The 15,721-nt window shown below is 46.1% G+C and overlaps 1 protein-coding gene across 1 annotated transcript in view; it reads right to left on the bottom strand.

Annotated features, from left to right (window-relative positions):
• The window catches only part of WNT6 (Wnt family member 6), a 35,272-nt gene extending 21,707 nt beyond the window's left edge, over positions 1 to 13,565 (bottom strand). Inside the window, exon 1 of the mRNA XM_054971837.1 lies at positions 13,329 to 13,565. Within this exon, the coding sequence (XP_054827812.1) occupies positions 13,329 to 13,405 (77 nt within the window). The 5' untranslated portion in view covers positions 13,406 to 13,565. The remainder of the gene's footprint in view (positions 1 to 13,328) is intronic.
• Between the last annotated feature and the right edge of the window lie 2,156 nt (positions 13,566 to 15,721).

Here is a 15,721-nt window from a genome sequence, read left to right as displayed (position 1 = left end):
ATCATTCCTAATGATTAGTCTTGACTGTGACCAACCCATTCATCACAAGGTCAGGAACTTCCTATTTCCCCCCTTTCCAAAAGACAGTGAAAGCTCTCAAAAATCTGAGCCTGAAAAGTCCAAAAGTGCACTAGCAAATCCGAACTAATAAATTATTCTGTTTAGTAATTAATATAAGGATGTGTTGGCAAGAGATGTTATGTTTCAGTTTTTCTAGGATATTATTTTTTATCTTCTTATGTACAGGCATGTCAAAGATTACATTCATGACAGGAAGCAGAGTAATCCTTGTATAAGGAGCGAATGATGATGGAAAGAATTTGCGGATCATCAAGAGAAAAAAAATTGAACTGCTTGGGACCAAAATACCTCAGAGTCTGCCTTGCCACTCGGTAGACAGTACTAAGCTCTAGAGGGCTCATTTTTGGCTTCCAAATACCAAGTTCCAGCTGCAAGAAGGGAGTATAGGTGGCCTTCTTCCAGTTGTGGAACTACTTCCCCCTGCAGATATGTCAAATTTACAAGCTTGAATACTTTTTGGAGGACCTGTAAAATGTTGGATAAATTCATGTAGACCCTTCATCAGATCTGTTGCTGTTTATTAACATGATGCAAGGGGCCAAACTGCCTTGTTCCATCATCCACCTTTTCCCTCTCAACCTGTGTGGGAGGCTCCCAGATGTGTGGCATCAAATGCTGTTTTTAACTGTACTTCCTTCAGCTCTGTTTTTATCTCTCCCTTTACCAAGGGCACTTGAAAATAAAACACAGACAATAAAAGCAAAATACCCAGTTATATAAAGTTGCCCTACAGCTGCCTAATTCTGGCAGATGAGTGTCAGCCCAAAGCAGAACATTTTACAGGTCTTCCAAAAAGTATTCAAACTTGTAAATTTGACATATCTGCAGGGGGAAGTAGGGAAAAGGTTCTTCAGCTCCCTCCTCTCACACCATATGCCTAACCCAAAATGGTCTCAGGGAGCTGCTGTCTGCCACACTGGAGAAACTTTTGCCCTGGCCCATGTACATGTTAAGTTTCTGCAGTAGGGCAAATAGTGACTCCTTGGGGCTGCTTCAGGTCAGAAAGTCAATGCAGGAGGGGAAGGCTGAAGTTCCCCCTCCTTGCACAGAAGTCCTGATCTGAATCAAATGTTTCAAAACACTGGGAAGCAGAAAGGCTGGAATTCTCAAACCATGGCCGATTCCAGATGACTAACCTTGAGGCGCTTCATGACGCAACTCGCGCGAGGAAACGTGATATTTCGCATTTTCCCCGTCGCGATCCGGAAGAGGGCGGCATGAAGCGCCTTAAGGTTAGTCATCTGGAATCGGCCGTCTGTCAACCCAACCCAGGAATGTACCTGGGAGAAATGTATCGTGTAGCTTAAAACACACACAAACTGAGCCAGAGTGGGGAAATCTGGAAAGAATATTGTCTCACCCAAATGCTGCTCCTTCTACTGTAAAGAGAGGAAGAGACTAGTCTCCTGCTTTAAAACAACCCTATGCACATTTACCTTGAGAATAAGCATAGTATACTATTGGCTATCATGTTACCCCTTGTCTTTGCAACAGCCATGGAAGAGACTTGTCAAAAACTATTTGCACAGGAGAAGATGTCTGAACTGCAATTCAAATATTGCTCATAGACATTTTGAGGAGGAAATTACCTTTATCCTCTTGCAATTGCAGAGTGATCTCACTACAACAGCATATCTTGGAAGCACCTGAATCTTTTATGGGAATACCAAGATCCCATGAAACTGTGGTTTCAAAATACTTCCTGGTATCATTTTCTGGAGATGAGTAGCTCCAGCTCAGATCTAATCAGGCACCTGAAAATAGTCTCAGTTCTGGAAAGTTCATCATGAAAAAGGAGCAAATCAAGGATCTGGCAATTTAGATACAAGTCTAACATTTGTCTTGTAGTCTTAGAAGCTCTAGGTTAAGCCCCTGACATTGTCATATATGGAGGAATATTGGACATCAACCAAACTAATATCAGGAAGATCTTTTTAACATTTTGGAGGTGTAGCTGGTTGATAGCTCTAAATAGAACTGAACCAAAAGTGCTTTATCTGGGGCAGTATGGGGTGGTTCTACATTTGAAACTTGGAATCATATGCCTGTAGTTTTGGAGCCTATAAACACTGACCAAAGCCATTACTAAGCAGTTTCTCTTGAACCTGAACAAAAGCAATCACAACCAAGTGAAGCAAAACAGCTGTCCCCCTCATAACTATTGAATAACTTTGGCCAATTTGGTAAGACTGTTTCTTAATCTCTTAATGCAGTTATAAACCACTTTTGGTAAAACCTCTTTATTTTAATTGCTATTCTAGTATAATATTTATAGGAATGTTTCAACTCTAGAATTGGTCATTTAAGTTTAGACTACTAATAATCTTTTAAATGCTGTGTTTATATTCTAATATCCTTATATTTCTGTTGTCCTTTCTTATTTCCTGTTAGAGTTAATAGTAACTCGACTGTAGAAACTTGTATTTTGTCATAACAATCTTAAACTGTTGCTTCTGTAACCAATTATTTTACTATTAATTTCATTCTATTTGTAACTGGTAGGCTTTGAAACCTTAGTAAAATTGTTAAAATTTTAAATTAACCCAATATATGACTATAAGATGTTGATCTTGCTGGGAAATGAGCATATATGTCAAGTTTAGACTGAGAAAACTATTGTCACTCCATAGTGCCACAGATGTATCCAATGCAATGAAACTAGCTTCATTGGAGTTTTGCAAGTTTGCAGAAAAATGACCTACGCGTTATCCTGAATGGCCAGTGCTTGTGACACCACAAACTTTCAATTTTTCTCCCCCTTAAATTATAATAGCAGTTTTTGAATTCTGTTTAAATACAATTTTTCTTTTCCAATAATAATAATAAAGCAATTAATGAATAAATGTATATGCCATACTTTAAATAATTTTTAAAAAGGATTGCCTACCTGAAGATTGGTAGGAGAAACAAAACAAATTAATTGAAATCAGCATTAATTTCTAGTGTGTCTTTCAAATGTGAAAGCAGAGAGGGAGTTTGGCTTATGAGCACAAGAGAAAACAACTATGATCACATGTTTAAAAGGTGTATGTGTACATGCTGTTTAATAATTATAGAGAAGAATATTTTGGCAGGTGCCATTTATCATGCAAGAGTAAAACCTGCATCTGCTAAAAATTCCATCTTTGTACAACTGTTAAAGATTAAAGGACCCAGTTATCTTTTGCATCTGGTCCTCCTGGTACCAGGAACAGACCCGGCTTAGTAATACAATGAACGCAGTTCCATGAATATGTGGAGGGGGCCAAGACGGTATTCACAGACCCATCCTTGTAAGATTTGCACATAAAGGATGGCTGTGATTTCAATATTGCTTCAAATCTAGAAAGTAGGGATGCTTTTAATAACAGGTATTGCTGTACAGGTGATCACATTTATCTCTATAATATAAAAAGCATTACCTGTTAGTCCATGAATCAACACGCTGCTATTAAAGGCACAAGAATAGGCCAGGCTGGTGTTATTGTAGAACAGTGATGATCTCAATGTGGGGAGCTGACTCCATTGTATCATCTTCCACCCCACTGCCCCCACCCCATACAAACATAAAGCTCTTCAAGACACACCAAGTAATCCTAAATAATTAAGATGAGATCATTATATTTCCTGAATTAAAGCACTATAGGACTGGAAGATACCTGATGGTTGTTAGCTTAAAGACCTATTCAGAGAAAGAAAGAAACTGCTATTGTCAGGTTTTGTACTCCTGGGTCAATAAAACAACTGATCATACCTAGTAAGCATAAAACTTGCTTAACAAAACCAGAAATGATTTGTGAAAACAATCAAACTGTTTGACTAACTACAGTCCTCATTCATCCTCAGTGTGGAGATGATCAGGACCACATGTGCCTGTAGCATGCTTAGAATGCTTAGGAAAGAATCACCATTCCCCATACTCACACACCAAAAAAAAAAGGCTATTGGATACAAACTGAAGAGAGTTGTCCTTCCTCCTATTATTGGCTCAACTAGTAATCCCCACAGCCTCTCTCTTTGGCATTGATTGGGTTGTTTCTCTGTTTCCTGAATCAATCAAGTTGCACACTGAGATGCTTTCCCAAGTAGATGGCTATGGTGCTCTACTAGGGGCCCAAGTGACCATTTGCAAATTGTGGCTCTAAGGACAGTTAACTTCTGTGTCCTCCAGGGCCATAAACTTCTCCAGGGCCATGTTGCTCTCCAGCGGTTTAGAACCCAGAAATATATTTTGCTGCACAGCTAATTCCTTCCTGGGTAACTGGGCACTATAATTAATTTGACATCCCTAGCTTCACAAGGCATTACATACTGCCCCCACCACACCTGAGAGGTGTAACATTAAAGATTACGGCTAAATTCAAATATCCACTTCTCACACAGGATTTGAACACAATTTTCTTTTCTGTATGTGGAAATTGTAGGCACAATATTTACCATGTCTTGATTAAAAATTGGTAGGTCTTCTAGAAACCAGATAAATTTGCTTTTCAGATTACAGACACCTATGAGACAGCAGTTGGCTAAGTCAACCAAAAAACACTTGTCATCTAGATTATACATCATTTCAAGCAGACCCCAAAAGGGATCTGTAGGACAAGTAATATATTTATTAAACCAAAAACAAGTCTGATCATTTATGTTGCGTGAATGGCAAGGAAACCATCAATGTATATTCTGATCTTCATATTTCAAACATTCTTTGACATGGCATGTCATCAGATGCCATGGAATTGAACTTGCTCATTTGTGGACTCAATATCATCTAAGTGTTTCTAGCCTACAAAAAGCAGTGCTTACAATCAAGGGAGATTAGCTTCTTCGGACAACTTCAACAATGGAGCTCCCACAACATGCCTGGAAAATGAATTACATTGTACTCTTATGACACTTTTCCAATCTTCCGTCCTATACCCAGGGTTGCTAACTCTAGGTTTGGAAATTCCTGGATGTTTGGGGAGTGGAACCTGGGGAGGGGCAGGTTTGGGGAAGAAAGAGACTTCAGCAGGGTATAATGCCTTAAAGACTACTCTCCGAAGCTGCTATTCCAGGGCAACTGATCTCTGTATACTAGAGATCAGTTGTAATTCCAGGATATCTTCAGGCCTCACCTGGAGATTGGCAAGCCTACCTATACCAAAAGTCCATTGTTCCTTGTTTTCATTGGAAAAAAGTGGTTTTTATGGGCGGAGTAATAATAATAAATCAAGAGCCTTTGATTGCAAACAGAAACCCTTAGGAATGAGTACATTCGTATTTAAGCCAAAAGAGTCCCTCCAGTCCCCAAAGGACTCAATATTCTGAACAGGTAAAGGGTCATGAAGGAAGAAGAGTGACTTAATCATAATCATAGTTGATTATTGTTGCAGGAACTGGTAATGTTACTTGCCTCCACCTATTCTACTGCCCTCTGCTGGCCACTCATGGATGCATTAATACAAGCAAGTCTTCAGGCAAACCGTTTCGAGAGGCTTTCTCCCCACCCCCACCCCCACCCCCCACCCCTTTCAAAACATGTCCCTACAGAATACTGCTGCTTTCAGAGAATGAAAACCCCACAGACACTGGACCTCTTTTTGGAATCCAATATCAAATCTCTTGGGAAAGTGTGGCTTTTAAATCTCAATCTGTGTTTCCCACAAGCCTCAGTACTGACTGTCCAAGGCATTAATCTGTGCTTATACAATCCACTATTACTCAGATCAAGGGGCCAGTCTTCTTTGCCAAGATGTTTGTGGTGAAAATAAGCACATCTCCTTGGATTTAAGATGACGCAATTAGGGTTTTCTTGTCCCCCAAGGAGCAAGACTGCGATAATGTCAAAACCACTGGATGAGATCAATCATGTCTATCATGCCCTCAACCCACAATTACTGTCCAAACTTTTTACTAGTGATTAGATTACTCCAAAAAGGGTCAGATCCTGAGCACCTATCACTTCTTTACACAGCAAAGAGTCCTGCCAAAAGTGTCAAATCTCACTCACTTTCCCCAGCAAGGCCAGATTGAATTAAATATATTCTTCATACGTGCACTTTATATCTTTTTCCCTGGAGCAGAAAGTCCCTCTGGGACACTGACTCATAACTTACTTATTGACAATTGCCAACTACTCGGTATCAAGATAGTTTATGATAATAAAGGGGATGCTGTTTTCCCATGTCTTAGCTAAGGCTACCAACCTCCCGGTGGGGCCTGGAGTTCTCCAGACTTTGGAGATCAAACTACAGAAATCTCTGGATGAAATGGCAGCTTTCGAGGGTGGACTCTATGGCATCACACCCCTGTGGAACTCCCTCCCCCCAATTCTGCCTTCCCTAGCTACTGTCCCCAAATCTCCAGGAATTTCTCAAGCCAAAGCTGGCAACACTAGAATACTTCCCTATTGAATCGAATGTATTGAGATAGTTATTCTGGTTGCATTGAAGCCCTAGAGAAAGCAGGAGATGTTAGTGCTTCTGGGTTTCATGACTCACCATTTGTGCCTGGTTATGTGGTATAGTGAGCCCCTGCAACACACACACACGCACACACGTGCACACACACACACACACACACACACACACACACACAAAACAGGTGTTCTTTATAGTCTTGCAAGTCAGCTCTATGCAATAAGGTCAGGAGATCAAGTCTTGCTTTGAGTGCCAGGCTGGTTCAGAGCCTTTGTGCAATGTTACCTTTTTTATGGAACTCTCCCTGATGACGCCTGGCATATCCATCAAGTTATATAACCTTCAAGAAACCAGCGAAGACCACTTTATTTCAGAGAAGATATAAAAAACACTTTTCACAGATTTTAGTGTGTAGTATAGTAGTTCGAGTGCTGGACTAAAGACCTGGGACACTGAGGTTCAGATTCTCACCCACCATGAAACTCACTGGGTGACCTCAGGTTACTCACTATCAGCCTAAACTACCTCGTGGGGCTGTTGTGAGGATAAAATGGAGTCGTGGAGAGAACTATCTGTACTATCTGCCATGAGTTCTTTGGAAGAAGGGTGGAGTAAAAATGAAATCCTGAGAAACGGCTATGTTTTTCTTATGATAAATGCTGCTGGTTTTAAAATGTGGGTTTTTAATTGGCATGATTGTTTGTTTTGTTGCAGGTCACCCTGTGAATCAAAAGGCAGGATGCTAAGTCACCTCAAGGAGAATTCCTATGGCTGGCTACTGCTGAACTATGCCATGCGGCTAGCCAGGCCAGAAGGCAAGGTGAGGTGGCTACCCTGCCTTTTTATGGAGCAAGCCCTGTTGGATTAAGCAGACATGTCAAAAGCAGCAGGGATTGCTGGTGGAATGATTTGGGGGGCCAGGAGGCAAATTTATTTCGCCCGCCTGCCATAAAAGGGGTCTTCTGGATTTTCTGCCACAGGTACCAAAATGTCTGGAGTCCGTTCTATGATCTCGCCAGCAGTGCTTAAAAACTTCCTTCCACCTCTAATACGTTCCTGAGAGATGGAAACAAATCAGAAGCTGGGGTGATATCAGGGTGTGTTGTCCCAGGATAATGGATAATGTGTAAGCAGTACCTCAGAAATTGCTAACCTTCAGAGGTTCCAGTGGGCTATTGAGGTCCAGGCCTCTCACATGTCACCTGTCCACTGTTATTGCTCCTGGAATGCTTGACTAGTTGCTCAGGTCCAGAGTATACTCTACTGTGCCAAAGTAAAAAGCTTGCATTGGATCAATAAACAGCAGTACCTTATAAACAGAGCTGTAAATAGTCTGTGGTCGAAAAACAATCAAAAGTTGCATGCCAAGGAAAACTTGGCCTCAGTTTGTGCACATTAAGCAACTGTTCAGATATCTGCTTCTTTTATTTAGACATTTACAACCCACTTTTCTCCCCAATGAGGAATCAAAGTCGCTTACAACATCATTCTCTCCTTCTCTAATTTATCTGCACAACAGCACTGTGAGGGAAATTAGGCTAAGAGCTTGTGACTGGCCCAAGGCCACCCAATAAGCTTCCATGGCAAAGTTGGGATTTAAACTGGTCTCCCAGATCTTAGTATGATACTCTAACCACTACACCACATTTTGTATAATTTCTTCAACTAATTACAGAAAGAGCCAAAGAGTTAAGAGGCAGCAGGGGGGGATTGGCCATTAGGACATTTCTCCAGTGGGCTGATGGCCTGTCCCCCTGATCTGGGCCAGGCCAGGCAAGTAGTAACAAGGGTAGCCAGCTGCAGCACCCACACCACACGAGGAACTCTGTACTCAACCAAGCCCTGTCTGGAGCAGGCAGGCTGTGTGCAGCACACGGCTGGGTGGAAAGTCAGGCTGGCTCTTTCTTCCTCCCCCATTTGGGGAGGGGTAAAGGAGGAGCAGGTGGGGCCCCTTTCCAGGGCCATTTTCCCCCTCTCAGTCCTCCCCCTCCCCACAGGCAGGGCACTAAACTGCACCCCTTGACCACAGGATGTCTACTCAACTCTGAGATTCACCAAACACTGTTCATGGTTTGAAACCTGTTTCATATTCTTAAGTGCTAGAAACTTGGTGTTTGCTTAATGAACAGGAGGTTTTTGAGGAGCCAAATTCTCTCCCCAAATGTCATTCATTTCACTGTGCAAGATACAACATTGCCTAGGCACTCCTAGACTAAGTGTTGCCTGGCTTTTCCTTGCCCCGCTACAACATTCAGCTTCTTTGGCCCCTGAATGTTCCTGAGTAGCAAAAACTTGAGATCACCAAGGCAGGGCTAAGAAGGGGAAGCCAAAGTTTTTAGTATCTTAAATATATGAGGTTTTTGGATCCATTTCACCCTATAACTGAGTGCAACAAGCATCGCCTAAATGGACTCTTTGTACTAAACTTGTGTCCAGAGTTGTTTTCTTCACTTTTTGCAGCTGGGTTAGTTCTTAAAATTAATTTTAAATAAAAGCCAAAAAGAAGCTAGGCTGTCCTGAACCTCTGCCCTTCTCTGCATTATCCCCTTAAGCTCCTAGCTCCAGCTTTGCCAATACACACAAGATGATCATAGTCTTTCTTCCAGATTGGACTCCAGCCCCCTTTTACCATGCAAGAGTCCAAACAGCTTGCATCCTGATCATCCCAGGCAAATTCCAGATCTGTGTCTATTGCATCTTTGCTGGAGCTGAACACTTGACTTCCCTCTGACCTGAACTGATAAATGTCCTTGCAGTCACCACTAACCACACCCTAGACCCGGCTGCAACACAGAAGAAGAAGAAGAAGAGGAAGAAGAAGAGGAAGAAGAAGAAGAAGCCCTCACTTTTGAGAGTAAATATGTGTACTAAAATAGCAAGACGTTTTACGTATGGAACAAAATGGTAAGTAATTGTCTGCAGAAAGACTCTCAACTTGTCACTTACTGGGAGTAAGATTAGCTCCAGGGAGTTTACAGTTGTGCCTCACTTTGACATATGTGGATTGCACACACCACATCCTGGCCCCTTTCCAGTCATAGCTTCTCTTGACACAGACATTCACATGCCAAAAAAGAAATCTCAGTATGATCCTCCTGATGTGTGTTTAAATTTATAACTCATTCACAAATCTCTGCCTGCAGGGATTCATACCCTTTAGAACAGTGATCCTGACCAAGTCCAGAAAAACAGCCATCCCAGCTGCCCTCAATGGAACAAAGAGGCACTCCCATGATACAGCTGGTGCCCAAAGGGTGGCTCCCCCTGTGAGAGGCAGCTGATCCACAGGGCAGGTTGTTTGGGGCACCAGGCAGATCAGTCCACCTTCAAATTGTGTGGCTCTGTGCTACTACAGGGCTCAGCCAGGGATGTTTAGCGGCAGCATGGAGGCAAAAGCACATCAAGGGGCAACCCGCGTCACAGAGATGATATCAGCCACAGGCAAACTGGCAACTTTGGAGCTCCATGAAGAAGGGCAGAGCAGAGAGACTGGGAATTATGTGCCAAGAAGTTCTCCTGTTCAGGTTCTACTGAAGTGAACAGGAACTAGGCAAGAGCGCAGTGATGGAGTTCCCATTCCAACGCTTGGCAGTGGATTGTGCCCCTGTGAAGGTGCGGGATGAGAATGGCACCCTTTGGCTTTTCTACAAAATGTCATCCTCCATGATGAGCTACAGACAGGCAAGTCCTCACTGCCTGGTGCTGCCCCCATCAAGTTGCAGTTCTAAGGGGCTTTCTTGTGATGGCAGTATTGTAAGAAGCAGCCTTCAGACAAACAAAGACAAGCACTTCATCCAGTAGCAGAAAAAATGGCCCCGGAAAAGGGCCTTAACCTCCCCCCTCCCCCCCACCTCCCGCAGAGGAAGGAAGGAAGAAACAGCCAGCCGGCCAGTCTGCTTGGGCAGGCTGGGTGATGCCATCCCTGCATTATGCACAGCTGGTCACCTTTCTCACTATTAGGCTAGCAAAACCAGGAGGCCAGGTCATCAGCCCATCCAGAAAACCCCAGTCACCATAATGGCCAATCTGCCCCTGCCTGGTGGAGTTTCCTCCTGATCTTAGCCTGGGATCAAGTAAGACAAAAGCAAGAAAGATGGAGCATATGTATTCTAATGCACCCACTGCAAGGGGGTGCACTGCTAGGAACTTAAGGATAAAAGTGCAAACCAAAAAATTCACTGCTCAATGACCCCCAGTATTATTGCTCAACCTAAATTTGGGGTTCATCACCTTCTGTTTTGCACTGGAAGCTAGTCTTCTACATGGTACATCACTTTAAGGGCTCCAGCTTAGAAAGGGTCCCCTGTTGTAGCAACCCAATCTTTGGGATTGGCAGAGGAAGTGGAGGCATGAAGTAATGTAGAACAGGTTAATGGAGGAAGAGATTTGGAGTATTCAGCCCTAGATGCTTAGTGTTCAGCCCTAGGTGCTTAGTGTTCAGAGGAAAGACTGCTGGGGTATTATTTTTGGCCACTACTGTTGAACATCAGGTATAATGTCCACATCCACACGGTGGCTGATGGCACTGATTAAGAGGGTTGGGTTTCTTCTCTGAAGATTCACTTGTGCAGCCTATACCACAAAAGTCTGGTTTTATGTCCTAACTTTACTTAAATAAAATGTATGCATACCTACAGACGTACAAAATTATTTTGCTGTGGTTTCAGGCAAACAACCAGTGGCTGCTTTGCAGGGGGGTGGCACGGGTGTCAGGATGTGTATCACTGGAAGTGTCCCTCACCCATGTGCAGCTGTTTTCATGGTGAGAGAGCTCACACAATCATGGCAACAAATAGTGGCACTATATAGGACTGGGTCAGACATGCTCGGTCAGCCCTTGATGGCTACTTCATCTGATAGTGATTTGCGTGTATGAATGAGCTGTCTCAGATCTATCACCATGAAGAGAATTTTCAACTTGGCATCACCTCAGAGGTAGATGCTTTCCAGTGAACTTGGTTTTTATGTATTAAGACAGCAGCCATGCTAAGTATCAGGTAATTCAGTAATGTAGATAAATGTGTATATTAGGGCCAAGCTACAAGTGACGAATGACACTTGAACGGCAAGTGGATTGAGTGGAGGGCAAGTGAATAGGGAGAAATACACTTGCCGTTCAAGTGTCATTCATCACTTGTAGCTTCACCCTTAGTGCAAACTACACGTGTACAACCCCCCCCCTTATATCTTCTGGGGCAATCAAGACACTTACCAGGAGAGATCAGCTGGTCTAACAGGGAATCTCTTCTTCCTAAGGAAGCCCAATGCCCCTGTCCTATAAGCCAGTAAAGAGCTAGTGACTTTTCTGGACTTTCAGGCCAGGCAATGACCCTGAAGCCCTCTGGAGAGCCTGGGAAGAGATGGGGATGAGTGTTGCAGCTCTGGGCTCCAGAGACCAGTCCTCTGACTACTTTGGAAGGGCACTGGGGCCTTGTCCCCTGGAACTGGCAGGCTGGGACAACCAGGCAGGAGTGAACCACACACGTGCAAGAGGCAGGGAAAGGGTTAGCCAGAGCTTGATCTTGGAGGTCAGGCAAGTGTGGCAATGTTGAGATGAATCACCTTAGCTAATGAATTATGTCCCGAATTGCACGGAAGGAAGCTGGGCTGGAAAGCACTTAAAAAGGGATCAGGACAGGTTGGGTGAAATTCTTAATAGATTTAAATAGGTCATGTTTCGACAGATACCTGGGCTTTTCCGAGGCTGGGTCCCAGCTAGGGGCTCGTTGGTGTAACGAACCCCCCTTCCCCTCCCTCCCACTCTGCCTGCCTCCCCCGCACCTTTTGATGAAGGCCCCACTGCAAGGGGCGCGGAGCGGCAGGCGGGCGCTATCGGAATCACCTCGAGTTTTTCCTTACACCTTCTTGTCTTTTTTTAATTAAAGTTGACTTACTGGAGGGGAGGGCGAAGTAAGGTGCCCCCGCCTGCCTCTCCAGCGGAGATCCGGAGGCTTTTCGACAAGGGTCGGCCGCCGAGTCCCCCCGCCTTCCCTTGCTTTCTGGAGGAATGTAGCCCGAGGACAGCTCAGCGCTCGCCCGGCGTCGGCTCCCCATCCCGACAGGACTGACTCTCGTTTACCTTAAGACCCCCGAGGGCTTGGACGGGGCGGGGAGAAGGGAAAGAGGCTGCGGAAAGAAGAGGCGCTGGGGAAACGGCTGTCTTTTCTGGAAAGGGTCTCGGGAAGGAAACCGCTTTGTCCTCTGGGGCTGCGCCACTGTGGCGGATGGGACATTTATTCCATAGCCAGCATTGTAACGCCTTGAAGTGCAAGACCTTAAAAGGGGGGGGGGTCTTTGAGGGGCTGCTCTCAGAGATTATGGAACCGTCGGGGTTCCTGGATCCTAACGGAAGAGACTCTGGAAGCTGGGCGGGAGGAGGAGGCTATTTCAGGGGGCGTCAAGGGGCCTCATGCTATGAGGATACCATTCCCCCGGGAGCCTATTGAGCTCAAGGGGGAGCCTGACCCCCAGGGTCTTACGCTCCTGTGAAGCCGAGATCGTGTCTTCCTGGGAAGGCTGCGGTTTTCTCTGGTAGAACATGATCTCCCCTTGGTCACTGGCCAGCTAGGAGCACCTCAGGCTGTGGAACTGGCCCCTTAGTTGGAACAGTGTCTGGCCAATGTTCGAGAAGCCCTCCTCCCCGATTTGTCGGACACCCTGCCCTTGCAAATCATCCCATCTCCCTGCCTGTCCCCTGCCAAGAAAGCCTAGGTCTGGCTGCTGCCTCGGCCCGTGGGGGTCACCAGAGCTCCCTGCCTCCAAGCGCAGTCCAAGAGGTCGGTGTGGAGAACAGAGAGAGGCCCCCGAGTCTTCCTCACTTGCAGAGAGCCTCTTCCCGGGACTCCCCCTCGGGGCATAGCCTCCGCTACTCACCACCACAGCCCGATGATGTTGGCCGGGCAGAGCAAGATGAAGAAAAGCCCCAGCTGGGTCCGGGACGGGGGCAGCATCCTGGGGGGGAAGCGGCAACGAGGGTGAGCTGCAAGCTCGCCGAGCAGTCCGGCGCCGGCCCCTTCTCCAGCGCGGCGCACCGTGCGCCCTCGGAGGCGCAGAAAGCGCGCGGGGCGAGCGGGTTCGGAAGCCACTGGCGGGGCTGGGTGCGCGGCTGCTCCTGAGCCCGGTCCCGGGCGGAGGAGGAGAGGCAGGCAGCGAGGGAGGGAGAGAGGGAGGGAGAGAGGGACGGACGGACGAGGCTGCCTCCCCCTGACAGGCAAAGCGGAGCGCTGGGAGGGACGGCGAAAGACAGGGGAGTGAGGCGGGAGGGAGGGGACTGAGCTAGTGCCAAGCGGCGCATTCCGAGCGCACCGATTGCCATCTCCCTCCGGACAGAGGGACCGAGTCTGGGATGCAGAGCGAGGCGAGGGGACTGGAGCCTCTGCGTGGGAGGGCGTCGATCAGAAGCAACCAGCCCCCCGCCGGGGGGGAGAGAGCCCTCCACCCAATCCTCGGCCCAGAGGGTGCCAGGCTGGCATAAATTGCCCATCATACCTCGGCAGGGGCCCTGGTTCCTGCGGCGCTTTTGAAGTGAAGTCCCCAGCACTCGCTTCGGTTCAATTGCTAACGGACCGTTGTGGTGCAGATTGTCGAAGTACTCGGGCAGCTGCTTTCCTTACTCACATGGCCAAGGACCACCAGCACCGCCGCCCCTCCTCACGCTGAAAGTCGGAGGCCCGCATTTCAACGGCTTTGGGTCCTGCTCTCCCCCTCTCCAGCCTTCAGAGGCAGCGAGGGCTCCGCGTTGATTTCTCTCCGTCACGGCCATGTCAATTGATAACTCGTCCATCCTGTCTAGATTCATCAGGCCGCCTGACTCTAGCCCTGGGCTTTTTAGATGGGTACTAAATAACAGTGTCACCAAGCATCTGCAGAGTGCCTTTCAAGTAACTCTAGATAAACCCACCCCTTACCGCCAGTATCACAAACACATATCCCTACTGGAAATCAGAGGGGGCTTCCAGGCCAGTAAGGTGTCGCTTAAGGAGAGTTTGGGTGAGTCCCGACGCTTCTGGGCTGAGAAGTGATGGAGAACTGTTTGGTGGCATGAAAAGTAAATTCCTTGTAGTCTGGAACAGTCCCAATATCCCTCCCATTCTGCCCAAACTGCTTTCTTTTACTATTTTATATTCTTGTACGAAAAAAGTGTGCAGAGCGCCCGGTCAAGCCAGTTATTTGTCTATCACATTTTTATCCCACACATCCTCAAATGAGCAGAGGGTGGCATCCCTCAGATCCCCTTCCTTCTGATTATATCCTCTCAACAAAGCTGTGAAGGTGGCTACACTGAGAAATTAAGACTAGTCTTGATCTGGGTCTCTCCCGTCAAAGACCTGCCAGCACCTTAGCCCCTCCACCACACTGGCCAGTCTGAAGGGACACAGTCCCATGGGCCTTGCTGTCTACATGTCTACTGGCTTGACATATCCAGCTCTTGCAGTTCAGTTTCTCAGAACCCTGCCAAGTCTTCTTTAACCCCATTCTTGTTACACTAATTGCAGCCCCCCCCCTTACCCCTTCCCTTTCTCCGCATGCAGAAACTGCACTCCACCATCTCAGGAAGGCCTTCCCGTTCACACTCATCATGGGTGGTATCTGTGGCCCAAAGTCATATTAAAACTAAACATCCCCCACCCGGGTCCATTCCCCACGTTCCCAATGGACAAGTCCCTGTCTGGTCATGGAAGGGTCCAGGATGTATAGGCTGCTTATAGCATGTTGCAGGTAGATCCTTTCAGGATATCTATGTGCCTTTTACTATAAAAAAAGCAGGTAAGCTAGTACAGTGTTGTAACCAAGATAAGAGCCAAAATGTCTCTCACGCTCCCTTTCCCACTCTCTTGTTCACTTCGTAATCATACACAGACCTCAGCCTTTCATCTGAAGAAGGAGGGTGGTCATACTTGCCATGGTTGCACGTTGTTCTGAAGACTACTGTGAGGATAAGCATGATGTGCTTTGAGCACTTAAAGAAAGCCTTCTAGCTTATTACACATAACAAAGGATCTTCCACTGGACTCAAGACTATCTATGCACTTTATCATGGGAGGCAAGAGTTGCTTACAGCAGAATTGTTTTTTCCTAACAGAAGTGACAAATTCCTGGCTGACAGTTCCACATTTTGACACTCACTATCCATTACAGCATGGTGTAGTGGTTCAAGCACTGGACTAGGATCTGAGAGACCTGGATTTGAAACCCAACTCTACCATGGAGGCTTGCTTGGTGACCTTGGGCCAGTCGCATACTCTCAGCCTAACCTACCTCACAGT

The sequence above is a fragment of the Eublepharis macularius genome, chromosome 2, assembly GCF_028583425.1.
Source record: "Eublepharis macularius isolate TG4126 chromosome 2, MPM_Emac_v1.0, whole genome shotgun sequence".
Taxonomy (NCBI): Eukaryota; Metazoa; Chordata; class Lepidosauria; order Squamata; family Eublepharidae; genus Eublepharis; species Eublepharis macularius.
This window is presented reverse-complemented; position numbering and strand designations above follow the sequence as displayed.